Source organism: Prunus avium, chromosome 8 (assembly GCF_965620075.1).
Source record: "Prunus avium chromosome 8, drPruAviu1.hap1.1, whole genome shotgun sequence".
Taxonomy (NCBI): Eukaryota; Viridiplantae; Streptophyta; class Magnoliopsida; order Rosales; family Rosaceae; genus Prunus; species Prunus avium.
In genome coordinates this window covers 28,555,372-28,572,456 of record NC_142291.1, presented here as the reverse complement: position 1 = coordinate 28,572,456, position 17,085 = coordinate 28,555,372, and the positions used below count along the sequence as shown (strand labels likewise).

At 39.6% G+C, this 17,085-nt stretch overlaps 2 protein-coding genes and 1 pseudogene across 2 annotated transcripts; 2 read left to right on the top strand and 1 right to left on the bottom strand.

The window, feature by feature from the left end:
- Positions 1–7,669: 7,669 nt before the first annotated feature.
- Positions 7,670–8,512, bottom strand: LOC110769292 (uncharacterized). The gene has a single exon (XM_021973237.1). The coding sequence runs from the start codon at positions 8,510–8,512 to the stop codon at positions 7,670–7,672; it is 843 nt and encodes a 280-aa protein (XP_021828929.1).
- Positions 8,513–9,985: 1,473 nt separating this feature from the next.
- On the top strand, positions 9,986–10,411 carry LOC110769288 (signal recognition particle 19 kDa protein-like; annotated as a pseudogene).
- Positions 10,412–14,309: 3,898 nt separating this feature from the next.
- LOC110769297 (signal recognition particle 19 kDa protein) lies at positions 14,310–17,007 on the top strand. Its single transcript, XM_021973246.2, has 5 exons — positions 14,310–14,622; positions 14,732–15,257; positions 15,545–15,740; positions 15,854–15,953; positions 16,594–17,007. The coding sequence occupies exons 3-5, from the start codon at positions 15,564–15,566 to the stop codon at positions 16,725–16,727; spliced, it is 411 nt and encodes a 136-aa protein (XP_021828938.1). The 5' UTR covers positions 14,310–14,622; positions 14,732–15,257; positions 15,545–15,563; the 3' UTR covers positions 16,728–17,007.
- Positions 17,008–17,085: the final 78 nt, after the last annotated feature.

Sequence of the window (17,085 nt, the reverse complement as noted above, 5' to 3'; positions counted from 1 at the left end):
GTGTATGAATTTCTAGATGTTGTTGATGAACCCCATTCACTAATTGAATTTTATGATATGTGTTTGCTTCCTTTGCTTAATCACCTTAGGTTGTATGCATGTAGCTAAAGTTGAGAAGTTGTGTAAGATAACCAAGAACACAATTTCTAATTAGCAACAAATGATTGAACTTGTTTAAGTGAGCATCATGTGAATTGGTTTCTTGACAACAATTGATGAATTCCAATTCACCAAATTAATCTATCCTTGATGTGTGTTTTCCTTGATTGATTACCTTTGAAAGCATGCTTCTTGAGGTTGTTGGGATTATGTGTATCTTCATGTTTTCCTAAGCAATAGATGGATGGAGTAAGAACCATCCATGTGAATTGGTTTCTTGAATACCTAATGTAAACACCATGCTATTAGGGTTCTTGTGATGTTCATATTCTCTTTGAACTTAATGGGTTTTCCTTGCAATCGAATCGAAGTACGAACCATACCTAGGTTCGGTTATGAGGAGGGCACAAGTATTGTAGCACGAACCATGCACTTTACGTATATTAGAGAGAATCAATGCGTCTTGAGCCACGACCCATGGTCTTGATTGCGAACATCTTCATCAATACATTTAGAGTTCATCACTTGAGTATCCATGAACATGGGTAGAATTGTTTAGGGTGGATTCCGAAACCCTAGTGTTTGTTACATTTTAATTTCACATTTTGATAATTCATCTCTGCCATTCAAATTTAAATTCAAAGTTCATTTACTTTCATGCAATAGAAATAGGTCACTTGAACCAAATCAAAAAACCCCCCCAATGTGTGTGTGAGTTGCGTGTTTGACACGTTTTGTGTCTTTGTCACTGAATTTTGTTTGTTTCCGTAATTGTTTTGGACTTTTGGTCCACGTTGTGTTCTTGAATTTTCTGTGCTGATTCCAACCGTATAAAGAACGTGAATTTTGGATAAACGGTTGGAAAGTTATAGGTCAAAAACTGGACAGAGGTCGAAACTGAAAAACAGAGAAACGAATCTGTCCAAATGGTGATAAACGGGTGATAGAAAGTGTTGTTTGTGTTTTTCTTTGTTTTCTTGTGTTGTTTCATTTCTTTTATCTTCCTTACTTCATTTTTAGTTTCCAATTTGTATTGTGTTTGTGTGTTGTGTAAAATTAGTGTTCTTTACGTACTCAAATTAGAACTTATAGGAAACCGACAAGTTCTTCGTGGGATCGACCCCGTACTTACATAATCTATACTTCATTAGATTCGTGCACTTGCGGGTATTTTTAATTGGTTGTTTGCACATTAATTTGTGTCCTTTTAGGAATGCAACACCCTTTTTGGCGCCATTGCCGGGGAACTGGCACGGTTGCTTATTTGTTTTGTTTGAGTATGTTTAGAGTACTTAGTTTTATTTTTGTTTATTGATTGTTGTTTCATTTTATCTTGATTTGTTTTTGTTTCATTTGGAGAGGAGGAAAGAGAAATTGAGGGTTCTCCATTTCTTCGTCTTCTCTCTCTAGGCACACAACCCACTCTCACCTCTTACTTTTTGATTTTTTAAATAAATTTAGAGAGGATGTGAGAGAAATAATAAAATATTAGAGATTAGCCAAAGTAGAGAACATTGTTGGAGGAAACTACTTTTAAATAGTTTGCTATAATGGCTTTCTAGTTATTTTGATTAAAATTTGGCTAAATTTTTTTGGTTTTGATGAAGAAGAGGGGGAAAACCCTAGAAGCAAGACCAACTAGCCAACACTAATCATCTGAGGCTTCACAGCCCCCAACAAATCATCAATAAGACCAGAGCTAATCCAAATCAGAGCTTTATCACAATAGCAGACCCCCAGATCCATATTCAAACTCCAATTTGCCAAACAATCTGCAGCAGCATTCTTTTCCCTATAAACATGCGTAAGCTCCACAGAATCAAACTTACTCATCAAAGCAACACAACTTGCAATCACCCCAGCAAAAGGATGAAGACAACTACGAACATGCTGCTTGATAAGCTGAACAGCCGTCATAGAATCCATTTCAATAGAAAGCCTAGCCACCCCTTTATCCGCAGCAAGCTTCAAGCCAAAGAATAACCCCTAGAGCTCAGCATCCAAAGTTTGTCCATTACCCAAGTTGACAGCAAAACCACCCATCCAGTCCCCAAGGGAATTTCAGATGATACCCCCAGCACCAATATAGCCAGTACCACCCTTGCGAGAGCCATCAACGTTTAACTTGAACACACCATTCACAGGGGGCTCCCAAGCCAACATAATCTGCACTTGAATCCTTTTGGAGATAGGATTAGGACAAGCCTGGAGCCACTCATAAACATCAGAAGCAATAATCCTTTTAGGATGAAAAGGCAACTCAGCTTCAGCATTAAAAACTCTGATGTTTCTCCATTTCCAAATTTATCAGCAGATAAACACAAAAACCACTAGCTAAGGTTGATGATCATAGACATACTTAGAACACAAATTACTTAAAAGCCAAGCTTTAAAATCAGCCTGAAAAAACCTCGCAACTTCACTACCCATAAGGAAAAGAAACCAGACTGCCCTAGCTTTAAAACAATCCCTCAAAATATGAAGCACGTATTCAATGGGCCAACCACAACACTGACAAGTCGAATCAAAGGTGAGGTGTCTTTTCACTCGTTGTTCATTAGAGAGGATTTTCCCCTGATACACCAACCAACAAAAAATTTGCAATTTAGGGGGAATTGGCATCTTCCATAGAACTTTCCACAAAGGGTCAGACCATTCAGGCCATTTTAACAGCAAATTATAAGTAGATTTCACAGTAAACCTCCCATTAGCAGTATATTGCCAAATTCGAATATCCTCCAACCTCCCACCAAAGTCAGCAACCAAAGAAGTAATTTTCTAAACTGTATCCTCAGCAAGAAAAATACGAAGCTTATCCACATCCCACCAACAGTGTTTGAAAAAAATGAGAAATAGGACAATCAACATCAACACCCTCCATAGATTCAACATGCTGCATTAGAGGAATATCACCAACCCATTTATCCTTCCAAAAATTCACTCTATCACCCTTCCCAAGCCTCCAAGTTAGACCCTTATTCAAAAGCTCAGCCCCAAAAAGAACGCCTTTCCAAGTTGAAGAAGATCCTTGTCTAGAGATCAACTCTATTTCAAGAATGGAATGACCTTTGAGATACTTAGCCTCAAAAATCTTAGCCCACAAACTTGCATCCTTCTGAAACAACCTCCCCCCCCGCCCCCCCCCCCCCCCACCTTGGCTAAAAGAGCTTGGTTCATATTATGAGATTTTTTAAACCCCTACCCACCTTTCCTCTTTGGCCTACACACCAAATCCCATTGACACAAGTGAACCTTATTTTTTTTCTCACTGCCTTCCCAGAAAAAATTCCTATTAATATGATTCAGCTCCTCATAAACACTTATAGGAAGCTTAGTAGTTTGCATAGAATAGTTAGGAATTGCAGAAGTCACAGCTTGAATAAGAGTAGATCTCCTTGCCAAGGACAACACCTTGCTTTTCCAAGAGGCCAACCTACCATGAACTTTATCCACCAGCCCACCATAGGTAGCCTTAGTGATCCTTGAATGAAGTAAAGGCATTCCTAAATACTTCCCCAAGTTCTCAATAAGAGGAGAACCACATATGAGACTGATTTATTTAGCCACCTCCTTACAGGTATTAGGGGAGCAAAGAATAGAAAATTTATCAAAGTTTATAGTCTGACCAAAGGCACTACAAAACAACTCTAAGCAACCCTTCATCACCCTAGTGTTGGCCTCACAAATCTCGCGGCCTGGTGCTCCGGGCTGAGGGGGTCTGTGTCAACACAGGTCGTCCTTCTTTGATGAGGTACGATTGTGCGCGGGCGTGTCAGCACAGTTTACCGTGCGTTTGAGGTTGGTATGATTGGGTGAATAGGTGAGTTGTGCTCCTGGTTGAGTCTGACTTCTAATCAGAGCGACTGTGGCCGAGAGAGGAACTGATCTCGGCCGTCAGGTTCACGGCCTGAACTACAAGGCCTTTAGTGGTGGTGTTGATGGTGGGTTTTTAGGCGGTGCTCCGGCGCATCGCTGGTTGGCAACGGTCGTATGATATATGAAATGAATGGAAGAGTGACAAAGATGGTGCTCCAGCGCCTTGAAAATCAAGGGTCGTATGATATATTGATGAATGGATTTTCCTACGAACTGCCACTACTCCTAAGAAAGCAAGTAAAGGTATCGAAAGTGCATTACAGGAAGATAAATGACAGAAGGTAAATGACAGGAAAATATAATTTGCTCAGTGAGAGGTTTGTGTGGTGTTTGAACCTTTTAAACGTAGTTGGGGCCTTGTATTTATAGGAGAAATCCTGAAGAGGCAGCAATTCTGAAAATCTGCATGATGAGGCTGATCAGAGCTAGTGGGCAGTCGAGTCGACATTTGGGAACGTGGAGTATGGTGGTGTGACCCCCATAAATCCCGGCTGCCGCCCTGATCGTGAGTTCTGCTTCTTGGGTCTTGAAGGAGCATTAAATGCCCTTGTCTGATGGTTGGTGACTTAACCCCACAAGTTGTAAGATTTTCACACCTAATCGCCCTGATTTTACTCGTTATATTCTGACTTCAATCACCTTGCCTCTTGCACATTAAATGTTCTTACGTGATGTGGGTCTTCTGCTGTAGTCAGAGGCGTTACTTCATTAAATGAAGCGTGGGACCTTGACACCACGTGGCGCTCTTATCTTGGCCGTGTATTTGAGGGGTTATTACTCTTCTTTGCTCAAGATCGCTGAGGCCGTGATGGTTTCGCCTTTCTCGGCTCACCCTTATCCTGAGAAATATAACACCTTGCCGCGCTCGACTTTTGGGCAGGTGCCGTGGTTGAGAGGCAGTCCTTCTGGTCGGCCTTATCAGTCGAGATTTATTAGGCACGAACATTGCCCCCACATTCCCGGATTATTCGACCATGGTTTGAGGCAAGGGCCGAATGGATCCTAGGGGATGGACCCTTTGCATTCCTTCGCAGCGACTTTGACAGTTGGTGCTTTAAATGCTCAAGCACGTCGTTCAGGCTATCATTGCCTTGATTCTCGCAAGCCGTCGTTTCGTCTCATCAACTGAAACGACGGACCCTAGGGTTTTGACACGTCATCACGCGTTCAAGTGAGTTGTCAGGCCATTACGTCGTTCAAGAGAACGTTACGTTGTTCGAGATTTATTAGGCACGAACACCTAGCTTGTTGGGAACTAGCCTCAGCAAAAAGAACCAAATCATTTGCGAAAAATAAGTGCGAAACCATAGGACCAGACTGGCATGATTTGACTGGCTTCCACTTCTTTCTTCTAACAGCATCAAAAATAATGTGGGACAACTTTTCAATGCTAAGAACAAAAAGATAAGGAGAGAGTGGATCGCCTTGTCTAATGCCACTTTGAGGAATAAAAGGCTCAGTCAGCTCACCATTCACACAAACCTGATACTTAACATAGGAGACACAATGCATAATTAATTGGACAATCGAAGGAGGCAACCCAACTTCTTTGAGCACAAACTCAATAAACCGCCAATTCAATCTATCATAGGCTTTAGAAAGGTCAATCTTCCACGCAATAAAACCTTTTTTTCCCTTAGCAATCCTAAACTCGTGCATTAATTCTTGAGCTATAAGGATGTTATCAGTAATGTGCCTCCCAGACACAAAACTGGCCTGATTGGGGCTGATCAAACCAGGCATAATAGGCCTCAAACGAGCAACCAAAACCTTAGAAATGAATTTATATAAAATACAACACAAACTGATGGGCCTAAATTGCACCATGGAAGAAGGATTATCAACTTTAGGAACCAAAGTGATCAAGGTAGAGTTCAAACCTTCTGGAATATTGCAGGAGACAAAAGTTTGGCAAACCATAGTATAAATGTTATTCCCACAGAGGTCCCACAGATTTTGAAAGAAACACGCAGGAAACCCATCAACTCCAGGGGCTTTTAGACCACCAATATGAAACAAATTCTCTTTGACCTAAAGAACATCAATGCTTCTAACAAGATTGGCCAAATCAACAGCCTCAATACTAGGAAACAAATTAGGAAGATCCCAACTAATGCAGCTACGTTGCTCCTTGACAAACAACCCCAAAAAATAATTAACAGCAAGCTCCTTAAGCCCATTGCTGATTAAGAAAATCCTTAAAGTGGTCATGTTTCAACCACATAGCCTTAAACCGAAAAGGACGCAAACTAGGAGACGAAGAGAAACTAGACTTAAGGCTTATCTTAATAGGACAATGGTCAGATTTGGTTTTCGGCAAATGCTTAACAAAAGCCTTAGCAAAAAGCCTTCGCCACTAAACATTACAAACAACTCGATCAATTTTTTCATAAACCCTTTTATTACTCTAAGTAAATTTAGGACCAGAATACCCAAGATCAATCACACCATTATCATCAAACCACCTTCTGAACCCTTGAAGTCTACAAAGAGGAGCTCCTCCTAACTTATCATCATAATTCAGCATGTCATTAAAGTCCCCAGCAAGAATCCAAGGCAACTGGTGACATTCAGGGACAAAATTCAGGTAATCCCAAGGATTTTGACCAGGCCAAGCAATAGAAACAGAAATAGTATGATCAGTAGTACCAATTACTTCAATGCTAACCTTATTATCATTCCACAAGAGCTAAAGGCCGCCAGAGAAACCGATGCAATCAACCACCTCAAAGCACGAAAACCCCAATTACTTCACCACATCAAGAGCTTTTGTCCCCCCAATTCTCGGCTCATAGACAAACAAAATATCAACACGATGAACATGAATCAATTTCATAGTGTATCTAAATTTAGTGCAAGCCGAACCTCTAGCATTCCAACATAGAATACCCATAAACAAACAACAACAAGAAAAGAAACCTCAAGGGCTAAACCCTACAATCAAAAGACAAACGGCCCACCTTCAACATTGTTGAAGGCATTGCTTACCACATTCCGACTGGAATCATTCACCTTACCTGTTGAGACATCCATCCCTTCATCAAAAAGCTGACCACCATGAAGAGAAGAAGCAACAGAATCCTCATCATCCACAGGATCACAATCAATTCCATGATGATCACCATTATTAGCTATATTTGGAGGTTGATGTCCAAATATATAGACCCCATTCTCCTGGTACAAACTCTGACCCTTCCCCCAAGTATCCATATGGGCATTCACAGAGTCGAAAACAGGAGCCCTGCTCTCATCCACAACCTTCTTGCCTTTAGCACTCACACTACTTTTAGAAAGCCCAGATAAACCCACAATTGTTTTACCACCGAATAATCCTGACGCCTTTGACTTACCAGGCTTATTTGAAATATCACAAAGCACAACCCTATTCCCAACATTAGTTTGCCTAGCCTTAGTCCAAACTTTCTTCTCAAAACCAGCACCATTTTTAGAAACATAAGACTTCCTTGCAGTCCCTTGAACTGTCAGTTCACCAGAATCAACATTATCAAAACCAAAATCTTCACTAACCTTCCTAAAAGCATCAAATCAAGAGCCTTGATTCTTAGAGCCAGATCCTTGATTACCCATCCCCTTAGACATATTCTTTGGTCGCCTCCGTGGTGGGACATTCATCCATGGGCCTAGAAGATTATCTAGCTCCTTACTATTCTCTTCTTGACCCATAACAATATCTTCACCCACCCTCCAGACCAGTAGTAGATGAATCTGCCCCAGGCCTGTTTGAGGCAAACTTCTCTTTCAAAGTACAATGCTCCCTTTTATGCCCATAATGGCCACACAAATAACAGATATCAGGAAGGCCTTCATACTTTATGTTATACCACACTTGGTTAATTTGAATAAAAGCCTCAAGAGGTTTCGTGAGGTCCAATTCCACACATAGCCGAGCAAATTTACCCATATTATGAGCAGTAGTCAGAGCATCAATCTTAAGCAACTTACCCAACAAATTTCCAATCCTCTTCAAAGCCCAAACATCGAAGCACTCAAGTTGAATAGCTGAGACTCTAATCCAAGCCGCCATTCGAGTGACATGTGTAGTCGTTGGACAAAACCCAGGCCTCCACTTCTTTAAAACCAGATACTGCCCAGCAATACTCCAAGGTCCCTCAGTCAAAACAAAATTCAAATCCTCCTCTAACTCAAATTTCACTACAAAATAGTCATTCACTAAATCCACTAGCTTCCAACCACCTTTCAAACTCCATTTCTGCTGCAAACGATCATGAATGTTGTTATAAGTATGCGACCTACCAAGAAATTTCACAATTAAGGCATTCTTCCAAGGTTTACAGATGCGATCCATTGCTCTCTCAGAGAATTGGATACTGGGTCCCTTATCACCACGAGAAACCACCACATCATCTGCATCAGTTAGATCAGCATAATTATCATCAAGGGAATGAACATCAATACCCACATTTTTAACCAAATTGACTTTGTTCATCACCTTATCCCTAAAGCTGCTAGCACCCATAAACGAGCTCTTCTGCGAAGGCAACTCAACATCTTGCATCGGATCTGCAATTGGGGCAGAGTCAAGATTGAGCTTAGGATCGCAATCTTCCACGGTCCGAACACGCTTAGAGAACCGATATTTTTTACAAGCACCACCAGATTAACGTTCCTCCATGGATCCAAGAACTACTGGTGAAGACGTAGGAGAGAATATCAGAAAGGCTGGGAGACTGCCGGAGAAGCAGGTCCCAGCAGCCAACGAAATAGGGAAGAAGATGCAAGGTCAGGCATCACGCGTGAAACGCGTACAAAGAGTCGGTTACAATATCTATTTCTCAAATAAAATTTGGAGGCTCTCCTGGAGATGCTCTAAAGACATGAAGTAGTTTAGCACAATGACCTCTCAGAGTTTTTGACCTTAAGAGCGATGTGAATAGTGTAGGGTTAACCCAAATTTTTTTGTGCCCCAACAATGAAGGAATGTTGGAAACAAGGTAGCAATTTAAAAAAGATTTTTTTTTTTTTGGGTCTTTGTTACATTTGGGCCGTTTAATTGAAAAAGAAAATTTGAGAATGAATGACCCAAATCAAACAGTAGTTGGGTTTGGACCAAATGATGCAAGCGGGTAATGTGGCCGACATTATTCTTCTCTCACATGCACTTGAAGAGGGCCTACATGTTGGTCACTAGAGCGGGACATTTAGACCAAAAATTGACCGAATCAAACAGAATCAAATCGAACCAAACCGACGATGAAACAAATGAGACAAGTCGAACTGAACAAATTGGTACAATTTGACTTGGCCTACTTGTTTTGAAGTTTGGTGAATAAGCCGAATCAAATCGGATGATCTAGTTTGGCGGTCGGTTCTTAGAATAAAATACCATCGGTTAACGGAATCGGGGGGACAATATGTAAGAAATTATATAAATAATGAATACGTTGCCGACATTGGTTGGTACTGTTCTATACAACCGTGCAACCTAGCACACTGTATACCCACCCACCAAAATGTGGCGATAGAATGAGGAAGGCACCTCAAAATAACCAGGAGGCACCTCAAAAATAAAACATTAGGGTTTAACGGAACCTAGGCTCGATCGAACCTTCCTCATTCTATCGCCACCTCCTTTAAGCTCTGTCTCCGTCTTTCTCCTCTCCGTGGCCACCTAGCGCACTGTATACCCTAATCTTCATTTCCTCAGCCCCAAATCTCTATGTAGCCTGCAACTGACGAGGTAGTCTTTTAACTTAATTTTTTATTTTCATTTTTTATATTCTTAATTTGCTGTTGTTGTGATGAATTATGTGGTAATGGTTGTGTAATATGTTTTTTGTTTTTTTCTTGTTTCTGTTTCCTGCCATTTGTGTTCATAGATCATAGATCTGCATACGTTATCTGGGTTTTCTGGAGTTTCGGGGTTTCTGGATTGATGTTTGTTTATTCATGTTTAGGAAGGAAGAAATGTAATGGGTTTGTGTTTTCCTGTTCAATTTTATTTTTTTGTAGGATTTTTGTTATCTGAGACATGGATAAGGACCTCCCCAATATAAAGAGATGGGTTGTGATATATCATGTTTATATTAATTCAAAGAAACCGTAGTTGAAGGGAGACGAATAAGTGTAGAGAAAGCGTGTGAGAGTCCTACTTGCACTAAAATCGGTGATTGTTGCAGCCATTTCAAGCTCCCATTTGCGATTGAGGTTGCAATCATTACATATGCACCATCTATATCTTAGAACTTATGCATATAGAGTTCCAGCAGTGGGTGTGAGTGGTACTAATATATGAATTTTGTGTGTTTGAATGATGTAGATAAATAAGGCTTGTCCGCGGGATTTTATGCAAATAGGTAGAGTGAGGGTCTTGCTAAAAAGGGAAGATGGAACTCCATATAATCTAGCCATTACAACCAGTAAGTATTGCTTAACAACTACTGTACGCACCTTTTAACTTTATGAACTTCTCTAATTATCAATTGCTTCTTTGAATGTGCAACATACTCGTTTAATTTGATCATTTAATTCCGGTTAAAATAAATGTGGTTTTTGAGCATTCCTCACATAATGTTTTTATACTGGGCAAATAGAGAATTGTTGTTTTGACAGAGATATATGTGTTAAGGAAATTATTGAATGATACCCACTCTTTTATGGCAGCATTATGGTCTCAATACTGCTTGCAAAGAGCTCCATTACAAATGTTTTAATCAGATATCCAGGTTTCAAATATGAGTATCACAGTACATTGATTATATTAGCTCCCAAAAAGAAATAAACCTCTTTTCCTCTAGTTCACGTTTAGCTGGCCATTTCTTCCTGAAAGTTTTGGAATTTTTGCCTATGACCAAATCATTGTAACATGGTGTAACAAAAGCATTAGCATTGATAAGTGATAATTTTTACACGCATTAAGTGGTTCAGTGTGATGTGTGGTGCTACTATTCTGTTTTCAGGAGAAGAAAAAGTAGAATAATTCTATATTTTTCTATCAAGGTTAGGAGCATCGGTTAGTAATGATTTTATGGTAAAATGTCGTGCAACAATATTGCATCAAGTAATGAAAGATTTTCAGAGGGTACAGTGAAATAAGTTCCCTTAATTATAGCTTGTCCATTTTTCTTTCCCTGACTGCATATGATTAATAGTGAGGGGGAATATTGTAGGTAGAAAATCTCGATTACTATTCTTTTTAATCCTTGGTTTGAGGTATACCTCATCTTGTTGGCAGTTCTAGCCAGGTACAGTCATTATGTATATTGCTACAAAAAAAACTATTGTGATATTTGGCAGTTCAGTTTACTATCACCTTATACATAGGGTTTGACTAATCCGTGACTCAAGCTGTGTTATACTCCTGAGTTGTCCATTCTATCATTTCTGGTCACCCTTATCAGGTTTTCATGCTTTGGGTTGTCACGCTTTGGGCGGGGGTGGGTAATGGGAATGACATGTAAGGCAATAGAGATCCTTGTCTCTAGTGTTGGGGCATAATAAGTCCATGATCATCTCTGGACAACTGGTTCTTAGAAGTGTTAGCATCTACAAAGAGAGTCCATGATCATCTCTCTTTGTAGATGATGACACTGCTAAGAACCAGTTGTTCAGAGATGATCATGCTAAGAACCAGTTGCTTGCGTTTACCCAGTCACTCTAGGGCCTCCAGCTGCTTTCACATGTCTTAAGAGTAAAAATCTATCATCTTTGATAGCTTATGATTCTTTCCTTCAATACTTCCAGTTGATGTTGATGCACCTCCGCCTTCTTTGACCTCTCCCTTTTCAAGCTTCTTATTCCTCAACCAAATTCTGCTCCACCACCAATTGAGCCATAAGTACCTCCACCTCATTGGATTTCGCAATTAGGTGATAACCCACACTTGAGACACATGCCGCACTTTGCACGCTCAATGCTAGGGCATCGCACATGATTCAGTTTTCATCCTTTGTCCCCAGCACACGTATATCTCCGGAGTCACTAAATTTCTCACAACTCCAATGGCGACATCATTGTTCAGGAGTATTGAGTCGTTTACTGTCACGGGTCCTCGTGAGGAAGCAAAGTTGTTTACTGTCACGGGTCCTCGTGAGGAAGCAAAGTAGGGCATCTATACTGGTGCCACTCCTTGACCCCATGTCTGAGTCGGTGGGCGCAACTCCAATGGACGTAAGACGTAGAGGGCACACGAAAATTAAAAGTGTAGTGGCTAGGGTTCAGAAAAAATTGCGTCTATAAAAGGGAAAGAGGGGGGAAAACATAAGATAAAAAACACATAGAAGAGAAAAGAAAGAAGAAAGAAATCAAATGGCGTCTTCCTTCCCAGACATGGGGTCAGGGAGCGGCACCAGTATGGATGCCCTACTTTGCTTCCTCACATGGACCCGTGACAGTAAATGACTCAATACTCCTGGGCAACGATGTCGCCATTGGAGTTGAGAGATATTTATTAACTCCCAGAGATATATGTGTGTTGGAGACAAAGGATGAAAACCGAATCATGAGCGATGCCCTGGCATTGAGCGTGCAAAGTGCGGCATGTGTCGCAAGTGTGGATTATCGCTTAATTGTGAAATCCAATGAGGTGGAGGTGCTTATGGCTCGGTTGATGGCGTATCATAATTTGGTTGAAGAATGTCAGGGTGTTATAAGAAGCTTGAAAAGGAAGAGGTCAAAGAAGGCGGAGGTGAATCAACATCAGCTGGAAGTATTGAAGGAAAAGAATCAAAAGCTATTAAAGATGGTAGATTTTTACTCTCAAGACATGCGAAAGCAGCTGGAGGCCCTAGAGCGACAGGGTAAATGCAAGAAACTAGATCGCAAGAGAAGTTGTGCTCAAGCTAAGAGTGTGATCTTTGGGAGCTCAAGTGATGAGCCCCATAAGGCTGTACGTGAAAACCCAAAAGAGGACATCCAGAGGGCCAAACTAAAAGCTCATATGGTCGAGACACAGAGAGCCGTGAAGAAATGATTTCTGTTGTATTATTAGTTTTTTCTTTAACTTGGAAATAAAAGAATAAAGTTTGCAAAAAAAAAAAATTATTATTTTTTAAATTTAGAAAACATCCTTCCCAAACTTAAACAAAAGAATGACGACAATTGGAAAGTACAGTAGAAAACACAATCCATCATAAAACAGGGAGGTTAAAAGTAAAGTGAAGGTGTAGAAAATACTCCCTTTTAAAAGGATACGACTGCAAAATGCTCGGGAAGCGAAGGAATTCGAGAGAAAAGGGCAAAAGAAAGGACAACACTTTGGAGATCTGAAGTGTTGTCGGCTCCCTCATCAACAGAAGTATATTTGAATCACGTCTCGGTTAAGTTGAGGAGTGCCCTGCATTTCTTCCTGAAAACTCAGAGAAAATCATCAAATAATCAAGAAAAACAATGACAGCCTCATCCACTCCCCTCGATGATCTCAATCTGAATTTATCAATTGCACCATCGTCGGCCCAAATAAATACTCCTCCAAACCATGTCTTCCCAAACTCCTCCTACCATCATGGCACGACCTCAACCTTCACTGAGGCAATGCCAAACAGAGTAATATTGCTGGGAGGCATGGCTGTCAGTAGACTCACACGGGTAGATCATCGGCATATAGCACAAAGGTCTGACAGGGTTGTGGCTTCCTTGGAGGCTCAAATTGCAAAGTCGCAACGGATGTTGGATTATGCCAACACACAGATAGGAGCATTGAAAAGGAGAAACGCAGATTAAGGTTTGGTTTGTAAATGTCTTACCTTTGAAGCGTTTTTTTGTTGAAATTGTTCTTTGAAATGTTGTCTTGGTTTTGTAGGTGGAGGTCAGTGTGTGGTGTTTGTTTTTGACAGTAGATCAAGCTTGGTGGTGGTTGTGGAGTTTCAATTTCGAGAGATGAAGAAGACGCTTTTATGAAGACGGTGATTGAAGGGACGTTTGGCAGAGATGGTTAATTGAAGTCGCGTGCTGGAAGTTACGGTTTTGTTTTCCATTTTTTTGAACGAAATTACGATTTTCGAGATGGTAAAATCTTTGGCCTTTTTTATAAAATTGGGCTGGGGTTGTTTTGGGTGCTTTTTGAGTTTTTTCTGTTGGGCTTTGTAGTGGTAGTGCGTGTAATTTATTGGAACTTCAGCACTAATTTGTTATTTAATAAATGGGTTTTGGGTGTGTTTATAAAGTGTTTTTCATGTGGAATTTTTTTATAATTTCAGCCCCCATTTTGGATATATTAATGAAGCTCCCATTTAATATTTTGGTGACAATTGATTTAAATATAATAAATATAAAACTAATTATTGTGATTAACACCAAAACGGTAATTTTTCATGACTAGTATTTGATTAGAGCCTGATAATTGTAATCCAATAAAATATTCGCTGGATTACCCACCTCTCGTTCTCTCTCCTCAACCTCCCGTCTCCTACTCCTCAAACAAATCGAAACTTACCACTTTTCTTTTGTAAGCTCTTCTCTCCCAAAACAACCCGGCGACCCCTTTCTCGTCTAATTTTCTTTTTAGATCCGGTGGTTTTCACCCCGATCCCTCTATTTTTTGGCTATCTCCTTGCTTTTGACAGAGTTTGTTATCTCCCTAGTTTTTCTAGGACATTTCTTTGGCTCTGGGCGGTCCTTTTAGATCAAATCTCAAATCTCAGATCTCATATCTCAGATCTCAGAGCTAGAGTAGGGCTTGCTTCAGTCATGGCTTTCCTTGTATTTTGTTTTTTGTATGAGCTTTTTTTGTTCCAACTTTTTTATATATTAATATATTCTTTGTTATTCTGTGATGCAGGAAGATCAAGTTCTGCAGGGGCGGTGGAATTGCTAGAGGCGCCTCTATTCCCAAGTCCTTTTAAATTTATTTTATTTTATTAATATACTCTTTGTAATTCCCCTTTTGTATTTCTGAGTTCTAAAGGTGTTGTTTTATCTGGGTTTCTCTTCCACTGATCATTGGTGGGTTGGGGTTATTCATTTAGATGAGTACAAGATTTCTATTTTCTTAGATTTTGTTTTATTTTGATCTGCCCTTTTCTCTTTATTTCCCTATTTGAACTATGACCGTGTTCTACCTCTAACTTCTTGAACTATTACCTGTGAACTACTATTAGTTCACCAAAAAAATTAAAAAATTAAAAAAAAAAGGATAAAAAAGGGCAATAGTTTAGGGTTAGGGTTGATCGAACCTTCCTCATTCTAACGCCACCTCCTCTAAGCTCTGTCTCCGTCTCTCTCCTCTCCGTGGCCACCTAGCGCATTGTATTCCCTAATCTTCATTTCCTCAGCCCCAAATCTCTCTGCAGCCTGCAACTGACAAGGTAGTCTTTTAACTTAGTTTTTTTTTTAATCTTTTTAATTATTCTTAATTTGCTGCTATTGTGATGAATTATGTGGTAATGGTTGTGTCGTATGTCGTGTAATATGTTTTTTGTTTTTTTTCTTGTTTATGTTTCTTGCCATCTGTGTTCATAGATCATAGATATGCATACATTATCTGGGTTTTCCGGAGTTTCGGGGTTTCTGGATTGATGTTTGTTTATTCATGTTTAGGAAGGAAGAAATGTAATGGGTTTGTGTTTTCCTGTTCGATTTTATTTTTTTGTAGGATTTTTGTTATTTGAGACATGGATAAGGACCTCCCCAATATAAAGAGATGGGTTGTGATATATCCTATTTATATTAATTCAAAGAAAACCGTAGCTGAAGGGAGACGAATAAGTGTAGAGAAAGCGTGTGAGAGTCCTACTTGCACTGAAATCGGTGATTGCTGCAGCCATTTCAAGCTCCCATTTGCGATTGAGGTTTGCAATCATTACATATGCACTATCTGTATCTTAGAATTTATGTATATAGAGTTCCAGCAGTGGGTGTGAGTGTTACTAATATATGCATTCTGCGTGTTTGAATGATGTAGATAGATAAGGCTTATTCGCGGGATTTTATGCAAATAGGGAGAGTGAGGGTCTTGCTGAAAAGGGAAGATGGAACTCCATATAATCCAGCCATTACAACCAGTAAGTATTGCTTAACAACTACTGTACGCACCTTTTAACTTTATGAACTTCTCTAATTATCAATTGCTTCTTTGAATGTGCAACATACTCGTTTAATCTGATTATTTAATACCGGTTAAAATAAATGTGGTTTTTTGAGCATCCCTCACATAATGTTTTTGATACTGGGCAAGTAGAGAATTGTTGTTTTGACAAAGATATATGTGTTAAGGAAATTATTGAATGGCACCCACTCTTTTATGGCAGCATTATGGTCTCAATATTGCTTGCAAAGAGTTTCATTACAAATGTTTTAATTAGATATCCTGGTTTCAAATCTGAGTATGATAGTACATTGATTATATTCTGAACAATTGGTTCTTAGCAATGTCAGCATCTACAAAGAGAGTTCAGGTCGGAACAACTTGGTTTTGGGATATCAGGGATAAATAGGGTTATGTTTAGATAAATGGACTTTGTTTTTTAAGTTGTTTCAGTGAAAGTTTGAAATTGATTCCTTTGTCTGGTTGTCTCATTAGTCCCGGGAAGGATGTCTTTGCACTCTTGCATAGTTTAGCTAAAACAGAATAGAAATATCTGTTCTTGTGCCTTTCGATTTATAATTATATTCATTATTCTTTTTTTGGGTGACTATTTGCAGGGAAACAGCTGATGCTCAAAGTTGCCGAGTTGGTTCCTAGACATCCCGGCAGGACTAAGAAGCAGGATCCTGCTGCATCTGCATCAACTGCTGGACCGTCCAAATCTGGGAAACATGGAAAGAAAAAGAGATAGCTCCATATTCTCAGAAATCACTTATAACTTTACCTTTGACATTGAACTCTACTGGAATGCAAAGGCTCCCATTTAACAGATCCAAATTTTCAGTCAGTCGAACTCTTTGCCAGTTTAGACATTATACCTTGGTTATGGTTGAAATTACATACACAACATAAACCAACTTATGTGTAGAGGATGATTTATTTGGCTTGGTTAGAACATTTCCTTCTTTTCGGAAAGTTGGAGATAGTTTTGTTATATTTAATTTGGATTTAAAATTTTTTCAATAGCTAAATTTACTAAATAGTCCATATCGTATCAACAAGTTAGCGGTTTGACTAACCAAATTTCACATGGAATGAAGTAATGTGGA

Coding starts and splice junctions, on each gene's coding strand:
- LOC110769292 (XM_021973237.1), bottom strand. CDS start 8,512: ATGCAAGATGTTGAGTTGCCTTCGCAGAAGAGCTCGTTTATGGGTGCT.
- LOC110769297 (XM_021973246.2), top strand. CDS start 15,564: ATGGATAAGGACCTCCCCAATATAAAGAGATGGGTTGTGATATATCCT. Junction 15,741..15,853: donor AGCTCCCATTTGCGATTGAG/GTTTGCAATCAT, acceptor TGAATGATGTAG/ATAGATAAGGCTTATTCGCG. Junction 15,954..16,593: donor TAATCCAGCCATTACAACCA/GTAAGTATTGCT, acceptor GACTATTTGCAG/GGAAACAGCTGATGCTCAAA.